We start from the raw sequence: 18867 nt of genomic DNA, 5'->3' as shown, positions 1-18867 counted from the left end.
TCTAGGTTTTGGCATATTCTGTTCTGTCCCTGAATATCCCCTATGTCCCCTCCCCTTTATTTCTTCTTAAAGCTTAACTGTCACTTTTTTGAGAGGCCTTCTCTATCTAACCTGCCAATCTAAGTTGAGGTTTTTTTTTGTTAATATTGTTCAATGTTTATTTTAGTTTGTAATTTTTTTAATTTATATATTTTTAATCCTCACCCGAGGATATGTTTTTATTGATTTTAGAGAGGAAAGGAGAGAGAGGAGAAAAAGGAGAGAGAGAGAGAGAGAGAAGGGAGGAGGGAGAGAGAGAGAGAGGAGAGAGAGAATGTGCCTTCCAAGTATGTCTAGCAGTTTGGAATCACTACTTTAAACACAATTGTTGAACTGATTCATGGTATATGTTATTAGGTATTTTTCTACCAAGTAGAGGACCTTAGGTAAACCACTTCTTACATTGAGCTTCACATTTTCTATGTATAAAAGGATAGTAATAGGAGTCAACATTTGCCAACAGAGGCTCAAGTTCAGAGAAAATACGTTTCATGTGTCCTGCCCTGTGTTGGCCTTACTGGTATTTAAAATAATAATAGTAATAAAACCAACCATATAGTCAGAATTAGCCAGTGAACCGTCAACTGCATGAAGGAGTGGTCTTTGCTGGGATTCCAACATGGCCTGAGGTGGGGACATTTCCTGCAGCTACGTACTAATTGCTCCCCACAGCAGGGCATGTTCTCTGCCCAGTTTACTGAAGTCTGAGCTATATCATTCACTAGACTGCCTGCTTGGAGCCTCTAATCCTTGGAGTGTATGACCTTGACTATGGTAGCACATAAAAATTCCATTCCTCTGTTCCTCTATGATTCAGTGCTTTCTAATCACATAGAATTTAGACTTTCTTAGTTATGACAGGCATTACAATGGCTAAATCACACAATTCAAAGGAGCTATTGTTTCTTTATAAGCACTAAGAAAGGACATAAGGCACATGACCACAGGCAATGATAACATCCTCTAATTTATTTCTGAGTGATCCTCACCCCATGTCATCTACGCTCTTGGTAGCCTGTCTTCTCTAGATGCCTAAGAGCTTTCTCGATTTGAGTGGTTGTTTGTTCAACGGGAAATTGTTTATACACCTTGTTTCCTCTTGTAGTTACTTGGTCCTGGCTCTGAGCTCCTCAAGTTACCAAGATTCCGAGGTTGACTCATGGGGCCACTCCTGTCTCTGGGTCGCATGTGAGCGGCATCAGTCCTGCAAAGACATTTTCAAACCAAAGGCATCTAGGATGCTGAGGAGCTACGGCCAGACAAACCAGCCTACAAGCCTTTGGGAATCTTAAACCCAGGGCCTTCTGTCTAAGAGTGCGTTTCATTTTTCTCTTTTGATTTTTTCCCCCCAACTCAAGAAGAGAGGAACAAAGATAATTTTCTTTCTTTCAAAAAAAAAAAAAAAAAGAAATCACAGAACTTTGTGAATATGACAAATAAAAGCTTTTATTTTTTTCCAAAAGAACTTTTTCATTATAATTGTTGCTTGTCTGCCATTACGCAACATGAAATAATTTTTCTCTCAGTATAATCAGATGGTGACAGAAATATGGTAACAGTTTCTAAAGGACTTATTTAAATTCTCCATTTCTCACTGGGGGTTGAAACTCTCCGTTTTATTTGCAGGTAAATTATCATATTTATTGTGTCTGCATAAATACCTCCATTACAAATAATGCAGGCTTTTGAAATACTCAAAGTAAAAAAAAAAAAAAAAAAAAAAAGTGGACCTGTCTTAAAGGGATAGGTTTAACATTCTGCAAGAATAAATTTAAAACAAACTTGCATTCCTCCTTTTAAGCAGGAAAACAAAGCATTGTTCAAGATGGCTTTACCACTGTCTTAATCAAGGATTAATGCTCTCAGGGTTCAATAGGATGGCATGAGAGGGAAAAGTAAAACTTAGCCAGTTCAGTACCCTGAACACATCAGGCCACAGGGATCAACTTTGTTAAGAGTGACAGTGCGACCTATTGAAAGGTAGACTAACCTACTGATGATTTGGAATCAGAGAAAAACAAGTTTCAATCTACCATACTGTGTACCAGATGGGAATGATTTGCTCTCTTAGGGACAGGGTGCCTTATCTGAAATATAGGGATAAGAATATCCTGCTAGTTAGAATTGCTTTTGGTCGCAAGGAACAGGAAACTCAAGTGATTGTGAGTTACTTATAAAATCCTAAATTATCTCATGATAAAAAATCTGGCAGCAGGGTTGGTTCAGTAGCGCACTATTATCAGAAGGCCAGTTTGTGTGTCTGTGATTTGATTGGATTTCCCCCATGGTACCAAGTTGGCTGCACCTCCAGTCATCAAGCCTTCCATCCAGCTTGCTAAACAGCAGGGGTATGTCAGGAATTCTGTCATTTCTGACTTGGCGTGGTGGAAGACTTTTATAATAAGGATCATTTGTAAGTACTAGAGAAGCACAGTGTAATAACATTGCAGAATCTTAGGGTTTTCAAGCTGGGATTGAATATGATCTACATCAGTGCTTTTAAAATCATCAAGGTTCCTAGAGATGAAACTGTACTTGATCTATGCCACAGAAACATTCAGTTGCTCCATGGTCACTGCAAGTAGGTGCGTCTTGAGATTCACTTGTTCTACCAAAGAGTGCTCTGTAGAGTACGGGATGAAAAATACAGATCTAATTTAACCTTTTCTTATTATAAAAATTATATAATTAAAATATAAAGTTGGAAAGTGATATAACCAAGCTGAATTTGCTACTGAGTGCCAGAATAGCTGGTGTTACTTTAATTAAATTTTTTGAGTAATTGGTTTTGGGAACAGTAGCCAAATATTTCTATGGGTTGGAGCGGACAGTGGCTGAAAGGCCAGCCTGGAGATACTGTATTCATTCAGGTTTCAGAAAAAGTGAAACTGGAGCAGGGTGTGGGCAACAGATCTAGAGAATGGATGTCAAAGATAGAATTTCCAGTGTATTTTCCTCCCCTTCCTCTGTCTTTCCTTCATCCCGCAAATTACTCTGTGCCCTCCAAGTCCCAGGTCCTGTTTTGTTCTCATATCACCTCATTGGGCTTAAATTCTAGAGAGGGGAAGAAGACACAAGATATGATATGCATATAAGATGTAAAGTATGTTAGGTGGTAGTGCATGCAAAGAGGATAAATACATAAAAGGAATAGGGAATTTTTGTGCTGAAGTGGGTAAGTATGTGGCAATTTTAAACATGGTGGCCAGGGCAAGGACTTGCAGAGAAGATGGATAGGCAAGTAAAGACTTGGAAGTTGAGAGATAAAGCCATGGGAACATCTGAGAGAACATTCTAAGAGGGAACAGCATATGCAAACAACACATGCCAAGACCTCAGCATGCCTGATATGCCTGGGGAATAGCTAGAAAGTCAGTGTAGTGTCCTGGGTAAGGCGAAGAAACAATGTTTGATGAATTCAAAGAGATAAGAGCAGGCAGATCAGGTAAGACGTAAGCCATTATAGAAACTTTAACCTTTAATGCGTTGATTACGAGGAAGGAGAGCTAGAGAAGAGTGCTGGGGAGGAAAATTAGTTTGATATATAGAAAGATATACAGAGTGGGGCAAAATTAGGTGTGCAGTTGTTTGTATGAAAAATAATACAATAATTAATAAATAATATAAGAGGAGACTCTATGTTTTGCATACTCACAACTGTAAGCCTACTTTTGCCCCACCCTGTATGTTTGGGCAGAAGGAGTTTAAAATGAAGAGGCCTCTGAGATTAGCGAATTCTTAGGTGATACAAGTTTGTATACAAACTTATGTTTGAGGTCAGTTTAGAGATGTTTATCATTGAGCCTGCAGACTAGAGAAAAGAGTTGAAGTGCAAATAAATTGGTCTTCTATGGAAGATTTGGCAATGCTGTGTTTAGAAAATAGACAAAAAAGAAAGACTTTAGAGATAACACAAAAAGGGCAACACCAAGAAGAGACTGAGTCTTTCACGCCAAGTCAGTAAAGAAAGAGATGTACAAAAGGCAGACAGTCCTATAACCAATGCCATTGCCACTGTTATTCATAACAAGCACCTTTCAGCTTAATGGGCCAAGACTAGTGGCTAATCAGGACTTATAAAGAAGACACAGTAATAATGATATCACCATATACTCTGTGTAGCAGTCAATTGACTTCCAGAGCTTCTTCATACCTTATCAAGAGTTTCCTTTGTGAAACAGACAAAGCATGCTGGGTTGTTTTTTTTTTTAACTTACAACTTGGCTAATGAAGAAATCAAGGTTCAAAGAGGCCACTTAAACCTTATAGCAGCCATTGAGCTGGTCAGTAGCAGATGGAGGCATAAGCCCACAGCCCATGTCTCCCGTCCTAGGGTATCAGAGCTTAGAGTGGACTGGAGTATGCTGTAGCACAATCCTTCCATTTTATATGTAGGGAATTGAAGCCCCAACACTTGGACTGTCTTGACATGGACACAGAAACTAGAGAATGTTCATTTTCGCATACCTAATGATCTCCTGCCTTGCTTTGTAGAGTGGCTCTACATTGATCTCATTCAATCCCTAATCCCTAAAACAACACCATGAGCTCGGGAATAGCGTCCTCATTTAAGAGCTGAGGAAAGTGAAGCTGAAAAAAGATAAATCACTTGCTCAGAGTCACCCCACCAGGAAGGAACAGAGCCAGGACTCAGACTCAACCGTAGCTGACTACAAAGTGTGGTCTTGTTTGCATGTTATTATCTGGCCCTTGACTTAAGTATAATAGTCAGTGATTGGTGCAGAGCCTCTTTTCTTGTTTTCTTTTCAGAGATTGCTTGTTTGTGTCTGTGTGAGTTCTGACCAGAGCACAGTCTTTCCCCTGACTATGGAAAGGAGTCTATCCAAACAGAAAATGCTGGCTGTAGCAATAAGGCACCCCAAACTGTGTCCTGGCGCAGTAAAACAGAAATGTATTCTTGCTCGTATAAATAGCATAAAAAGTCCATGTCAGGGCCCGGTCTGTGCTGCAGCCTTGCAGGAAGCCAGGCAGTCAGAGACCCTGCCATGTTTAACAAGTGGCTTCAAGGTTCCTTGTACCTTAGCCCCTGTGGGCTGGTGGAAACAGTGCAGAGGCTCATAGGAGGGTTTTTTGTGAGCCATGCTGGAATTACATTATTTCTGGCTTACTCACATGGCCTCACCCATCGGCAAAGGAGGTGTGCTCAAGACACAGCCTTAGGAGCCCAAGAAGAGAAGGAGATGGGAAAGCTAGCCTCTTTCTACCACAGAGTTCCGCTCTCTCTCTCTCTCTCTCTCTCTCTCTGTCTTATATTTGTCTTTTTAGTTTCCCACAAACATTCTGATGCATGTTTTGTTGAGTACAATTCTGGCACTCTGCAAATATTCAATAATAATTAGGTTTGTGTTCAGTGTACTTGTGCCCCTTTTGGAAGGAGATAATTCACATTTTAATGGGGACATATATAATAGATTCATTGATTCTATTCCTGAATGTTTTACAATATTATAATTATCTCAAAATACAAGTGAATGATTTTTTTTAAATATATTTTATTGATTTTTTACAGAGAGGAAGGGAGAGGGATAGAGAGTTAGAAACATCAATGAGAGAGAAGCATCGATCAGCTGCCTCCTGCACACCCCCAACTGGGGATGTGCCCACAACCAAAGTACATGCCCCTGACCAGAATCAAACCTAGGACTTTTCAGTTCGCAGGCCAATGCTCTATCCACTGAGCCAAACCGGTTAGGGCCGTGGTCAGCAAACTGCGGCTCGCGAACCACATGCGGCTCTTTGTCCCCTTTAGTGTGGCTCTTCCTAAGCCTTAGGTGTACCCTAATTAAGTTAATAACAATGCACCTACCTATATAGTTTAAGTTTAAAAAATTTGTCTCTCAAAAGAAATTTCAATCGTTATACTGTTGATAATCTGGCTCTGTTGACTAATGAGTTTGCCAACCACTGGGTTAGGGAGAAGTGAATGTTTTTAAAGATCCAGAAGTCATCTTGCAATCCCTACCAGTTTCCTGGTTACAAATTAATATGAGTTATTTTTGCCCATCTGCTCATTGTTAGCAGCAATAAAGAGTCCAAAAGAATATTCTATACAAAAGAAGAAACATAATAGATTTTGCTTAAAAGTCTTCTTTGTTCATAAGTCTGTGAAGTTAATTTTTATTCTCTTCAATCTACAGATGAGAAAACAAAGATTTGAAAAAATCTAAACAATGTATTCCTGTGGTGGTGAGTGGGAAATTGAAGTCATGTTTGTCTCCAAAGCCCATGTTCTTAACCACAGTTATTTTTTTACAGTTCAGGTTGCCCTACTAGACTCTGAGTGTAAGGAGCACAGGAAACTTACCTTTTCGTCTCGGTATCACAGGATGTAATACAATCCTTTATACATGTGTGCTCAATAAGCTTTTGTTGAATGAATAAACGTATCAAAAGTTTTTCTTATGATGCCACCTCCTCATAAATCCTGATAAAATATGTATTTCAAATGCAACTTAAGCCTGTACTTCACTGTGAACCAATTAATATGAAATACAAAAAATATCTCCTTGGAAATAAGCTTTAAGAAAAACTTGGCTGCTTTTATAAATCTTCAAGTAGCAAATCTGAGAGGGCAGGATATCAGGAAAGGAAGATGTTCATCCAATTCAAGACACTAGTATTTTGCAAGAATCGAAGGATTTGTTTGCAAATGGCTTTTGGGAGCAAATTCACTGTACATTCCAAATAGGATTAAGTATGTTGCTTAGGGCACATCCTATGAAAAAAACCTTGGGTAGTCATCTGTTTTTCGCTATTGATAAAAAATAACTCCAGGTATAGTCAGGATCCTTCCTTGAAGGCAATTATAACTATGTCGTTTTGTTGCCTATTGTGCCTCCTTAAAAATCTCTGAAGATTAGACATAGAAGCAAGTATTAAATAAAACCACATGGCGTCTTTTAGCGGTAAATAACATATAAAGATTAAACTAACCCCGTTTATTTAGTTTTGTGAATTGACATTACATCTTTGTGATTTGCAAACACCAGGAAATCTTGTGGCCCTTTGAGTCTCTGGGATAACTCTTTTTCATTGTTACTTTCATTTAGTTCATTGTCATTTATTCTGTCATTCATTCATTCATTCATTCCCACAAACATTTTGGGGGCACCTTCATATTCTTGATACTCACTATCACAAGAAATGTCAACCTAAGATGTTGTCTCTTAGGTTTTTGAGAAATTTACATTGCAAGATGGACACAAACGGAAAATAGGTGTGATATAGAGTAAGATGTATGCTGACATGGATGTGTGTGTATATAGAGTCCCTGGGGATGGGGGACTGTGTACCTGGAGGAGTTGGAGAAGGTGACATTGGCTGGGATTTGAAGGATGAGTGTATATAACACCTTCTCCTTGACTGGGTGATCTTGGGTTTCAGGAATCATGTGTCTATCACCTTTCCAGCCACCACGGCACAAAAACCATCCTTGGCACATTCAATTAATATGACTTGAATAAGAGTTATCTTTTGTAAAACTTCCTTTCTTGATGGATCAACTTTCTTTCTTGATAGACTAGTGACAAATGTAGGGCCTGTGTCACTCTGAACCCAGTGTCACCGTTTGTTAGCCCTTTGACCTGGGCTGTAATGTGAGTTTTTATGTTTCTGACACTTGGCACTGAGGGCCCAGAAATGAATACTACAGGTTCCACTCTCAATGCCCCAGGATCTCTTGTTTCCTCTGCCACATTTCCAGGTCTGTGCTGGATTAAAATGAAATTTAAACACAATCCTAGGACTTGGTATAGGGAGGAAACATGGTTATTTTTGTTTGTCCCTTTCCCTTGGGAGGGCTGACAACCTGTGTGATGAGCCAGGCTCACTGTAATTTATCAGAAATCCTTGAGAAACAGAGTTGGATTCCACCGTGAACTCACCGAGACCTCGTTCCCAGAGCATCTGTCTTGTTTGTTTGCCTGTGGCAAGTGCCGGCTAGGAGAAACGGATCTCTGAGGACAAAGGCAGCCACAGCCCATTTATAATGTCTAAAGCCCCCACAATGTTGCCAAAAAGCCTTTGAGTGTGTTCTGGACTGGAGTCTGTGGTGGTTGCTTTTAACCCTGCTGTGACTATGCAGAAGAAACAGGCGGTTTTAGGAGCACGATGAAAATGTGAGCGCCTCTCAAGGAGTCTGGTTGCATGGGGAATGAAATGTTTGGCTTCAGGTATAAACTTTGCACCCACATCAGCAACGCGCAGCCTTGTTACCAGGTGCCAGTGTGAAATGAGCTCTGGCTACTACGCCCAGCGAGTCCCTGGCCATGTAGCTCTCAGATAAGGGACAGCTCCACGCCTATCTCATGTTCAATGCCACGCAGGGATTGCTGGTCTGGGGGGAAATCATAGGTGTGTTCCTGTAATGTTCTTCACTCCCTGAGAGAGCCCTGCCCAGAGAGCTTCGGTCCCGCTGGGCCACGGAAGCTTCTCCTGCTCTCTCTTATCATTCCATTTTGGGAATAAAACTATCTGCACATTTTTTTTTCCAACATTTGCACATCATTCGCCACCACTCCTCCTCCTAGGAATTGCCTTTGAAATCGAAGCCTGGAGGAATTATTGGTAACATTTTCCAATGATTTTCCTCCACACGGGGGTGGTTTTGAGTGTGAAAGGGCAGCAGATGTGACGAGGCCCGTCTCCGGCCAGCTGTTTTGTTTATTTCAGAAGCTTTGCTTTGGTATCTCCTGGTTCCCCACCACACTCACCATGGCTAGATGCTTGCTACTTAAACATTCTTGATGATCTTGAAGTGACAGGGTCTGTGGGCATCCAGACTGCCTTCCTAGGAGCTTTGGAAAGAAATGCCTGAGGTAGAATTTGTTGCTGCAGAGAGTATTTTGAGCTGAATGTAGAGACGTTACCTTTGAAAATCAGTCTTCTGGTTATGTGTGTCCCTGGGTAACCCATATTAAAAAAATAAAGAACTGCCTCCATAGTCTAGGGTCAGCCCTGCCTCTCGGTGAAACATCGCCTCCAGTCACTTCTCTGTTTCAATTTTTGAAGTTTCTAGTGACCCAAGGTGTGTCCTATAGAGCTGTACACCTGTACAACTTTAGAAATGACAAAGTAGACGTTGCAAATTCATTCTGTGGAGATTTATAATACATGTCCACACACCCTGGCTGCAGTTGCAGAAGGTGCCATAGGTGATTAGGTGATTTTAGAAACCTAAGAGATACTGTATGTCAAAAGACTGCACGGACCCTTCATACTAGGTAAAGGCCATAACGGAAGAAGAGGGCAGTTGGTGGGGAAAAGCTAAAGCTAAACTTAAAGCCAGAGTTGCCTGGAATAAAGACTATCCTTTTCTCTCTTTTCTTGGCTGAAATGGCATGATGAGAGTGACAGGTTTCAAGCTGCATTTACAGCTCCTCACACAGTTCAGAACTTGTCTAGATAATAGGACCACTGGTGGCTGATTGCCCCGAGCTGACACTGACAGCAGGGAACTGTTGAAAAAGATCGCAAAGAGGGTTTTAATCATGATGTGCTGTATCCCAATATTAATTAGATTTCTATTCCTATAACACTGCCAAGGTTCAGATATTTCCAGGAGAGCAAGGGGACGATTCCCGGCCAATAGTGGCTGTATTCCAAGAAATAATTACATGGCGGGCATGAACTGCCACTTGGCTTCATTATCGACAGCTCCTCTCTCTGCAAAGGTCAGGCCCTCCAGCCCGGAGACAGCCTTTGGGCTGGAGAGCCTATACACGCTCCAGGTGTTTGCTGGGACTAAAAACTGTGGTCCTTAGTGCTGAGCAGACACAGCCCAAGGGACTTTCCTTTGTCAGGAATGACTGAGAATGAGCATCGCTCATTGACGGTCATAAATCAAGTCCTCTAGTGAATCAGAAGGTTTAAAATAATTAGAACAGTAGTTTCCAAACCCTGCTCCCCAGAACACCAGTTTCCAAGATATTAAGGAATCCCCCCCCCCCAAAAAAAAAGCTTCCCCCAGCCAAATGTGGTTGGAAACAGGGCATTTATATTATTCTCCTCTCGAAGCTGTGCCGGGCATGTAAATGTGTTAAGCCTCTAAGACCGTACTATAAGAAACATTGGTTTAACACTAGTGAATCCAGAGTTTACTCAACTTATTTGTCCATGAATATGATAAGAAAATCCCAAATAATATCTGGAATGACTACTTTGGAGTTACTGAATCAGAGAAAAGGCCAACGCACGCAGTAACAGAGCTGGGCCAGACATCCTCAGTTTAGTTTTTGGTGTCTCTGAAGCCTGCACAGCACTTGCAGTTGGGACAGTCTCCATGGCCATCAGCTCCCCTTCCTTGGTCCATAAATGAGAAAGCATCTGAAGATGAAGCTTTCGATTTGGATTCTGGAGAAAATGGGATTTGGTTCTTCCTGTAACTTGCATTTTAGGTCATTGAGCAGTTGTAATTGCTTTGTTGACATGAGCATATTTAGGTGTTTGCTGAAGGGTCAGTGCCAAAAGAATTAATGTCCTGGTGGGCTTGTGTTTTTCTCTGAGGCAGATATTGATGAATGTACAGAGGGAATCATAGAGTGCCACCACCATTCCCGCTGCGTTAACCTGCCAGGGTGGTACCATTGTGAGTGCAGAAGCGGTTTCCATGACGATGGGACCTATTCACTGTCCGGGGAGTCCTGTGTTGGTAAGCAGCTTTCAGCCTTGCCCTCCATCCTTCAGGGCCTTTGCAGGAGGGACAGCCAGCTCTAGTACTCTCTTCAGCTCCTGGTGTTAAAATATGACCGCTTGCTGGTTAAACCTATCTGTTTTCAAACTCCCTTCCTCGGCAATTCAGGGATTAGGTCGGTAATTAGGCAGTGAGGGGTTTTCGAATTTTTAAACAGAAACAGAAGTCAGAGGGCAGAGTCTGGGTCTGTATGCTAAGGCATTTAGTTCTTTCCAAAGGACATCAGGGCGGCTTGCTGGAATGTTTAACTGTTGGAGACACAGTTGTGAGAGAGAAGGAACTGTAGCTGAACTTTGAAAGTTTCGTTTGAATTTGGAGCTTTGGTACGGGAAAAGTCACGGTGCCTCTCTGAACCTTCATCTGTAAATATGCAAAAATGTGAATAGTAATACTCATGCATGGTTAGGATTAAATTGGATACTGTGTATTTAAAGATGATATGCTTGAATCAATGCACGAATATATAGTGGCATTAACCTTATTATTGTTAATGCCACCACCATCCTTGCAAGGTCCCCTTTAATCACTGTCCTGCTTGCGCTTCTATTAAATGCTGAATGGAGGAAGTTAGCAATGGAGTTCATCACCTTCAGGACCTCACTACTTTCCTGAAATCCAAACAGCTGATAAAAAATGTAATTGTTGATATGAGAGCCGTGGATGGTTCCATTCTTTTATGTCATGTGGACTCAGCTGATTCTTATGGCTGATTTGGACAGACCTAGCAGGCAGGCATTCTGACCATGGGTTCCCAAAGCCAAGGTGGGCTGAGTTAGAATTCATTGTCTCTGCTCATTGCATATCTCTTATTGTAGAGGTCGCTACAGGGATCTACTTGTGTGTTTTTTTTAACTTCTCTCCTGAAATTGCCTTAAAGCAAAGATGAATTAGGGGCCAAGAGGCAACATCATGAATTATCTAACACAGTTTAGAGGTGCTGTTGAGAAGCCTGCAGTGTCCTTGTTAAAAGCATGGACCGTTGAGCCAGATTCCCCGCAGTCATATTCCAGCTCTGCCTCTTCTAAGTAGGTTACTCTGGGCAAGGTCTTAGCAAGTCTGTACTTCATAGGGGTGTTGTGAGAATTAATTGTATTCATATTTGTTAAATGTTCAATAAACGTTAGTTATTATGATCTTAAATGTTCCTTCATATTCTGCCTCATGCTCTATCCATGATTCTTTATTGTTAATGCAACCTCAGGGAGCGGTTTGCATTTATACTGGGTCTTCATATTCCTGCTTTACATACAGCTCGGAATGTGCGGCTCAGTATACTAGTAAACAGGTGTTCTGTGAATAGGACTAGATCAAGCTCAAGCAGCTCGGGTACCACCGCACCCCGAGGGAGCATTCTTAGAGGAATCATCACTCCTCCCCACTGCTAACTAGAGCTGTTTCTGGCATGTGTTTCTACACCTTGACTTATTACACCACCGCACAATGTTTGTGCTCTCAGACTAGACTGTGAGCATGAAATAGGCTTTTATTCTTCTGTCTCTCCCATGACACCCTTTGGTAGTCGGTGTTCAATAAACGCAAAAAATGCAACCACATCAAGTGCTGGTAAAGAAACACAGTCACAGAAGGGATGATACCTTGCCCCTGGCCCATCGCTGTTGTCACACAGGTGGAGACTCAAGCCTGGGTCAAGAGTGACTCAGCAGCCCAGTTCCCAAGGGCAGTCCCTGCTTATACCTGTTGTTCTTACGTAACCATCCATTGCATCAGTGTGTTCCCTGTCACTCCCATAAATGTCCCTGATAGGATGACAGATGTCATGTCCCCTCACCTGCTGGTTTCTCTCTGCTCTGCTGAGGGGCATGCCTGGGGCATGGAGGGTGGGGTCAGAAGTGCCTGCATCCCTGGGGGGCACTTTGTTCATCCATGAACTGATCCCCGATCTTCCAGGAAAACCTCACAAACAGGATTCCTTGCCAAGGGAACAGAGTTGTTTTTATTAGTGGCATTTCTAACTTGGGTAATTGTTCATCTGAATCCCCCTTCATTTCCACACTTTTAGAAATATCTTTCTAAATGAGTCTTAATAAGAACAGAAATATGAGCATCATTTAGTGTTTCTTTGGTAGTCCAGGGAACTCTGTTGGTTCAGAATTATTTCTTGGTGAAAGAGGTTTATAAATCAGATCATGCTCTGTTTTGTTTCTGCCTTCTATTACCTTCCCACTGAATATAAGATAAATTTTCAACTTCTTCACATGGCCTCCAGGGCTAACTCTTGGACACATGCCCTATGTATGGTGGCCTTTTTATCTTTTCACACCTTGAACATGACACTGAACTCACCCATTTTCAGGACCTTTGCTATTCTCTGTGTCTGGAACACTCGACTCCTGTCTTATCACATGACTTTGTTCTTCTTTAAATTTAATTCTTGGCTACAGTTCCACCTTTTTAAGGAGATGGTCCCTTGAAAAAACATTTTGTCTAAAGTAGTCCTTCCCTGGTCACTTCCATTGTATCGCTCACTCTCCTCCACATTTTCTATACCATTTTCTGTGCTCAAATTTATTGTGCATATGCCTGTGTGTGATTGTCTTCTGCCACAAACATGCAAATTCCCTGAGGCCAGAGACCATGTCTGTCCTTCACCACTGCACCTCCAACCACTAGACCACTGTAGGCATGCAGTCGTAGGCATTTGAGGCATGAATGATTGAGGAATAGACAATCTAAACCACATCAAGGTCAGGTTTATTTTCTATCTCATTTAACATAACTCACTTTATAGAGTGTGATACATACACAGGATGTCAAATATCACAAAATCATGTGAGTATTGTCATTCAGAAAAAAATATTTATTGAGAATAACCATTGCATCAGCACAGTCTTTGGGAATGTGAGTGTGAAAGAGGTAAGATCTCATTCTTAAGGAATTTATGACCAGAAATATTATGAATTGCAAGAGCATATCTTAATGGCACTGAATGTTATCACATCAGAATAAGCCCTTAATAATATCAGCGACTAATGCTTACATTAAAAAAATAGCAACTAAAACAATCTTTAAAAATAGTTTTAAGTGTTTTAGCAATATGTACTCAGCTATGCTTTTCCCCCAGATAATAGAAGGAATGGCATATGGTAGAAACTAAAATGTGGCAGTTGTAGGTTTTTAGGAGAACAGTGGAATGTACTCCGTGCCATTTTTTGTTAGAGGAGGATAATAACACCTGCTCTGTTGACTTCATCAGATACTGTAAGCATCAAATGTTATTGATGCCATAAAGAACAGCACCACGCAAGGTTTACTCTTTCGTGACTAAAAGTGTTTAAGATTTGCCCATTTCTCCTAAAGTAGATCACGTTATTGAAGAAATGACTAGTCTTAGACAGACAGAATAGGAGTTCTTGAAGATTAAGCAAAGTCTCTCTCTCTCTCTCTCTCTCTCTCTCTCTCTCTGTCATTTTTTAGTGTATCTTTATAATTCCAGGAAAGAGGGGCACACAAAAATTAGCCAAGTGGTATTTGCAAAAGAGGATGACAGTGACTCATTGTTCCTTAGGGTACAGTGCACTTAGTGTTTGGACATAATGGTGGGGATCACTGATTCTTATTTTAACAGAAGTGGTGAGAAATTGCTTTTTTATATTGGCACTAGAAGCCCAATGCATGAAATTCATGCAAGGGTAGGCCCTCACAGCCTCCCTGGCTGCTGCCTGGGCCCTCGTAGCAGCCCAGGCTTCGTTCAGAAGATCTTCCGGAAGGTCGTTCCGCTGTTCAATTAGCATATCACGCCTTTATTATTATTATAGATAATTATCTGGGTCATTTGGCAATGAAAACTGATATATAGTTAGCAGTGGCATGTATAAAGAGCAGGATTTTTACATATTTTAAAAATAAATTCCAACTCCCTCGGATGTCAATCTGTCTCCACAATCTTTCTTGTGTGCATGAATCTTTTGTTCTCCTCTGCGCCCCCTCATTCTCTGTGACATCCTGCCCTCTTTCCAAACCCTGTACTCTCTGTTCTATACTCCTTTTCTTGCCTGCTTTTCCCTGACCACCCCTCTATCCCCATTTCCACTTGTCAAATTCCTGATGAGGGCCTTCCCCTAAACTAGTGATGTTCACGCCTGCTTTACAATGGGTTCTCCTGAGTAGCTTTTCAAAAATACCTGCAGTGGGGCATCACATCTGAGATTCTAGTTCAATTGATCTATTGTAGGATTTAGATGAAGGTCATTGGTTTTGTTAAGTCTCCAAATTATTAGAAAGAGTATTCAGCTAATGTAGAGAATCACTGTTGTAGATTTTCTCTAATAATGAAAAAATGCCTCCCTCTTATATATCCCCACAGTTATATGTTTGTACCTCTTTTATGAAACTTACATATCAGGCTTGTCTTTTCCATCAGTTCTCAATAGCCCAGAGTGCAGTTTAGGCCTTTTCTATCCTTGATAACCTTGTATTGAATTAAATTATATTGGTCATATAATTTGGGCATCAAAGAAGATTTTCAAATCCCAGTAAACCCCATTTTATTGGTCAGTAGCTATTCTTATGGGACACAGCCCCTCTTGGCCTCCTAGTACTGCCTCCTCCACAGAACTGGATTGTGGGAAACCAGTTCCCAGATGCTGGAGCCTGCTCTCTGGTTCCTGTAACTGACTCAGTGAGGACTTTGTGGTCAGAGCAGCTGAGCAACTGGCATCAACATGCACAGCCACATAGACCAGCCAGGAGAGGGTGCAAGGGAATGTCTTAGGAAGATGTCAGTTTTAACGTGTTGATGTGTCAGGGTTGATTGAAATAGCCTGAGAAGAATTTGGTCCTGCTGTTCCTGCCCAGAGTGTGGTTCTCATAGGAGCAGAGATGAAAACGGCTGGAACCTGGAAATGCTCCCTGGGCTAACCTCACTGAGGAGGTGGGCTGGGGGACAATGAAACCTTAGAGGTAACAGTGGAGTATAATGGAGAGGCAGGTGGTAAGTCCACATAGGTTCAAATCCCAACTCCGCCACATTCTAACTGAGCAGCATTTGGCAAGATATTTAACTTCTCTAAGCCTTTATGTCCTTACCATACAATGATTAAAGTAATAGGTGCTGGTGAAATGTTTCCTGCTATAAGTATTCTTTATGCAAATGTCCTGCCAAGTAGTAGGTACTAATAGTCAACATTGAACCCCCCTTCACCTTAACTCCCTCATTTGTCAAATGAAGACAGGAACAGTAATAGTTATGAGAGCTAACATTGAGAGCTAACTTTGTGCCAGGCACTGCTCTAAGCAATTCACAAAAGTGCCATCCTCATAATTGCTCCAGCAGAATTGAGAGGATTAAATAAGCTAGCATGGGAAGAGCAGGTTCAGCACTTGCATTCTAAGTGCCCCATAATGTTGCCATCCTCACCCACTGAGCCCCCTATGGTAGGAGCCTGACACTCTGCCAGGGAATTGCATGCGTTTGTCTACTTGAATTCTTACAACTACCATAGGAAGGAAGCCCCCTTACTATTTCCATTTTAAAGATGAGAAAAGGGCCCAAGGATTAAGATAACTTGTTCCAAATTCCAAAGCCCATAAATGGCACCCAGGCCATAATCTGGGTGTGTTTGATCCCAAAGCTTCTGCTTTTAATATGCTAATGGAAGTAAGATCAGTGATGAACCCACCACTAGAGTTATGTACCCTACTCTACATAGAGCAGCTGGAAGTCAATGAGATAAGGCAAAAATAGAAAGAGAGAAAATGAGTGTGGCCCAGATGGAGAGATACTCGACCCAGTCTGGTCTAAGAGCATTGGGGAATTACTTTATCCACTGAACTCAGGGGCAGGGCTTTGGGGCTGGGGCAGGATGTCAAGGCGGCAGGTTAACAGTTAATCTGATCTCACCTTAGCCTTGACAATAACATCATCTGGCTCTCCACTGATGTCAGTACCTTCCCTGCACATCGGGTGATATGAATCCAGAGTAGAAAAGGGACAGTGGTCATGAGCACACGTTGCAGATGTTGTCCCATGAGACCCTCTAGGAGCTTTCTACTCCCCTTCAAGTGCAGGCATACATACATGCACATGGATATGTTCAGCATGTAGGATATTCTGGGACTTCTAAGAGAGGGTCAATGTATACCCTCAAGTTCTGTGGTAAACACTTCACAAAATGATACCGGAAAGAGTTCATTGCACTAAACTCAGTCACAAACCCACGGTTCTTGTTCACCTTTAGCCCGTCCAGCTGACACAGCCTGGCCTGTGAGCTATTCTCCACTTGAACTTTGGAACTAAAACTAGACATTTGGGGGATTTATTCTAACAGGATATTAAACAACTATAGAGTCTATTCTGTAGGCCACGCCCAGCCCTGTTTAGTAAATTTCCAATGACAATTTCCCTGTTGTTCAAACACCTTTTGGATGGCAGTCATGCTCAGCCCTGGAGCAGAGGGAACAGGCTTGGCCTTGGAAGCAGTGCTCCGTGTGTGGGGAGCCAGGAGACCTCCGGTCTAGTCCAGGTGACACTAACGTGGGTGATAACGAAGAGGAGGAGAGTTAGAACACCATTAAAACAAAACTCTTCATAATCATCATGGTGTTGTTATATGTATTTTATCCATAAAAATAAATCTGTTGTGGTCTTATCACTAATATAGATAGTATGGAGGATGCAGAGAATTCATCCCTCAGGGAGTGCAGAACACCAAGTTGGAGACAAAAATCAACATGCACATACTGACCAGTAGCACTCTGATATGATTGTAATTAACTGTGAAACTGTCAACCTTGTAAAATATGTAGGTAATTAGGGAAGAGAGAGCACTAAAGAGCAGTCTTTCCAGACTGCATGGGGATGATTAGACCTGAAGAATGGGAGGATTAAGGTATATAATAGTTATAAAAATAAATGTGAATGATAATAAATGTGAATGATAGCTAAGAAAAAAACAATTACTTCATGTTCTAGGCACTCTTATAAGAGTCGTGCACTTTCTAACTCCTTTTATCCTCAGAACAAGGCCACCAGGTGGGAGCTGTTATAATATCTGTTTATGGGGCAAAGAAAATGAGGCAGGGAAATGTTCAGTATATCGGGCGTGATCATGTAGATTTCTTCTTCCAGGAAATGGTATTCAACATCCTTCCTAAGGACTATAGACATGTTTACGATTTTTGAAATATTAAGCAACAGAAATATTTCCTTCTTTATTACCTGCTCAGGTCTTGCTGTACCAGTGATAATACAAGAGCCAAAACCTCCGAGTGAGATAGGTAGCCAATGAGGAGAAACATCCGGTGGCACAGCCATGTGTGAAAGAGCCGTGTATCTTTCCATTCCCACAATTGCCTCAGCTGGTTGTTTATTAACTGGAGATAACTTATGAAAGGATTAAATTAAGGTGTAAACAGTGATGATTATTCAGCTAATCGCCTCATTTTCTACTTCATTGTGTTCATGTACGTACACCCTAGTACAAAGTGCTTGATCTCTTATTTAGTTTATTTTGTGTGTGTGTGTGCAGAGGAATTCATGGAGTTTTGCTTCATGCCCATGCCTTCTGGGGCCATCCCATAACTGAACAAATGACCTAGATGATGGCCATCTAAGAGGTCACTTGAGTGCATCAGCATGTTCCCTGGGAAAAGCAGCCTCAAGATGATGGGAATGTCTAATATTGCTACGGGATGATGTCCAGTCACCATCATGGGGATCAAAAGCTTATGAGTCAAAAAGACAGGCATACCTGGCAGGCAGGTGAGGAAGCTAGCTCACCTGTGCTTCGCAGCTGAGGTCTGAGTGGTCACTGCCTCCTGTCCCCAGCTGCAGGGAACTAAGAAGCACAGCTCTGCACTGCAGGCCACGTATTTTTGAGTGGAGTCTGGTTTCTGCTTGGCAGAGAGAGAGCAACAACAGAGTGATTTTGACTAATTGAAGCCTGTTCTTTGCTTATAGTCGGCATCAGTGGTAAAAGCCCAGCTGGGGCAGTGACTCCAACAGAGCACTTATTAAGCTCTGGATCTTAGGACACTAATGCTGGGGTATTTTTCAACAATGGGTTCTATGAGGAAATATAGGTGGGATATTCTAAATTAATGGAATTTAGCTAGTTTATTAACTGCAGTTTCAGAGCCTTTATGGTGCATTGTTAGTG

General features: G+C 41.6%; 1 protein-coding gene across 2 annotated transcripts in view; it reads left to right on the top strand.

Moving 5' to 3' along the window:
* NELL1 (neural EGFL like 1) overlaps positions 1-18867 on the top strand; it is a 687144-nt gene that overhangs the window by 632970 nt on the left and 35307 nt on the right. The window contains exon 15 of one of the 2 annotated variants that reach the window (XM_006753967.2): positions 10568-10708. The exons of the other annotated variant lie outside the window; for it this stretch is intronic. Coding sequence (XP_006754030.1) covers positions 10568-10708 — 141 coding nt within the window. The remainder of the gene's footprint in view (positions 1-10567; positions 10709-18867) is intronic. 2 annotated transcript variants of the gene reach the window in all.

Source organism: Myotis davidii, unplaced genomic scaffold (genome assembly GCF_000327345.1).
Source record: "Myotis davidii unplaced genomic scaffold, ASM32734v1 scaffold330, whole genome shotgun sequence".
In the NCBI taxonomy this organism is placed as follows: Eukaryota; Metazoa; Chordata; class Mammalia; order Chiroptera; family Vespertilionidae; genus Myotis; species Myotis davidii.
This window is presented reverse-complemented; position numbering and strand designations above follow the sequence as displayed.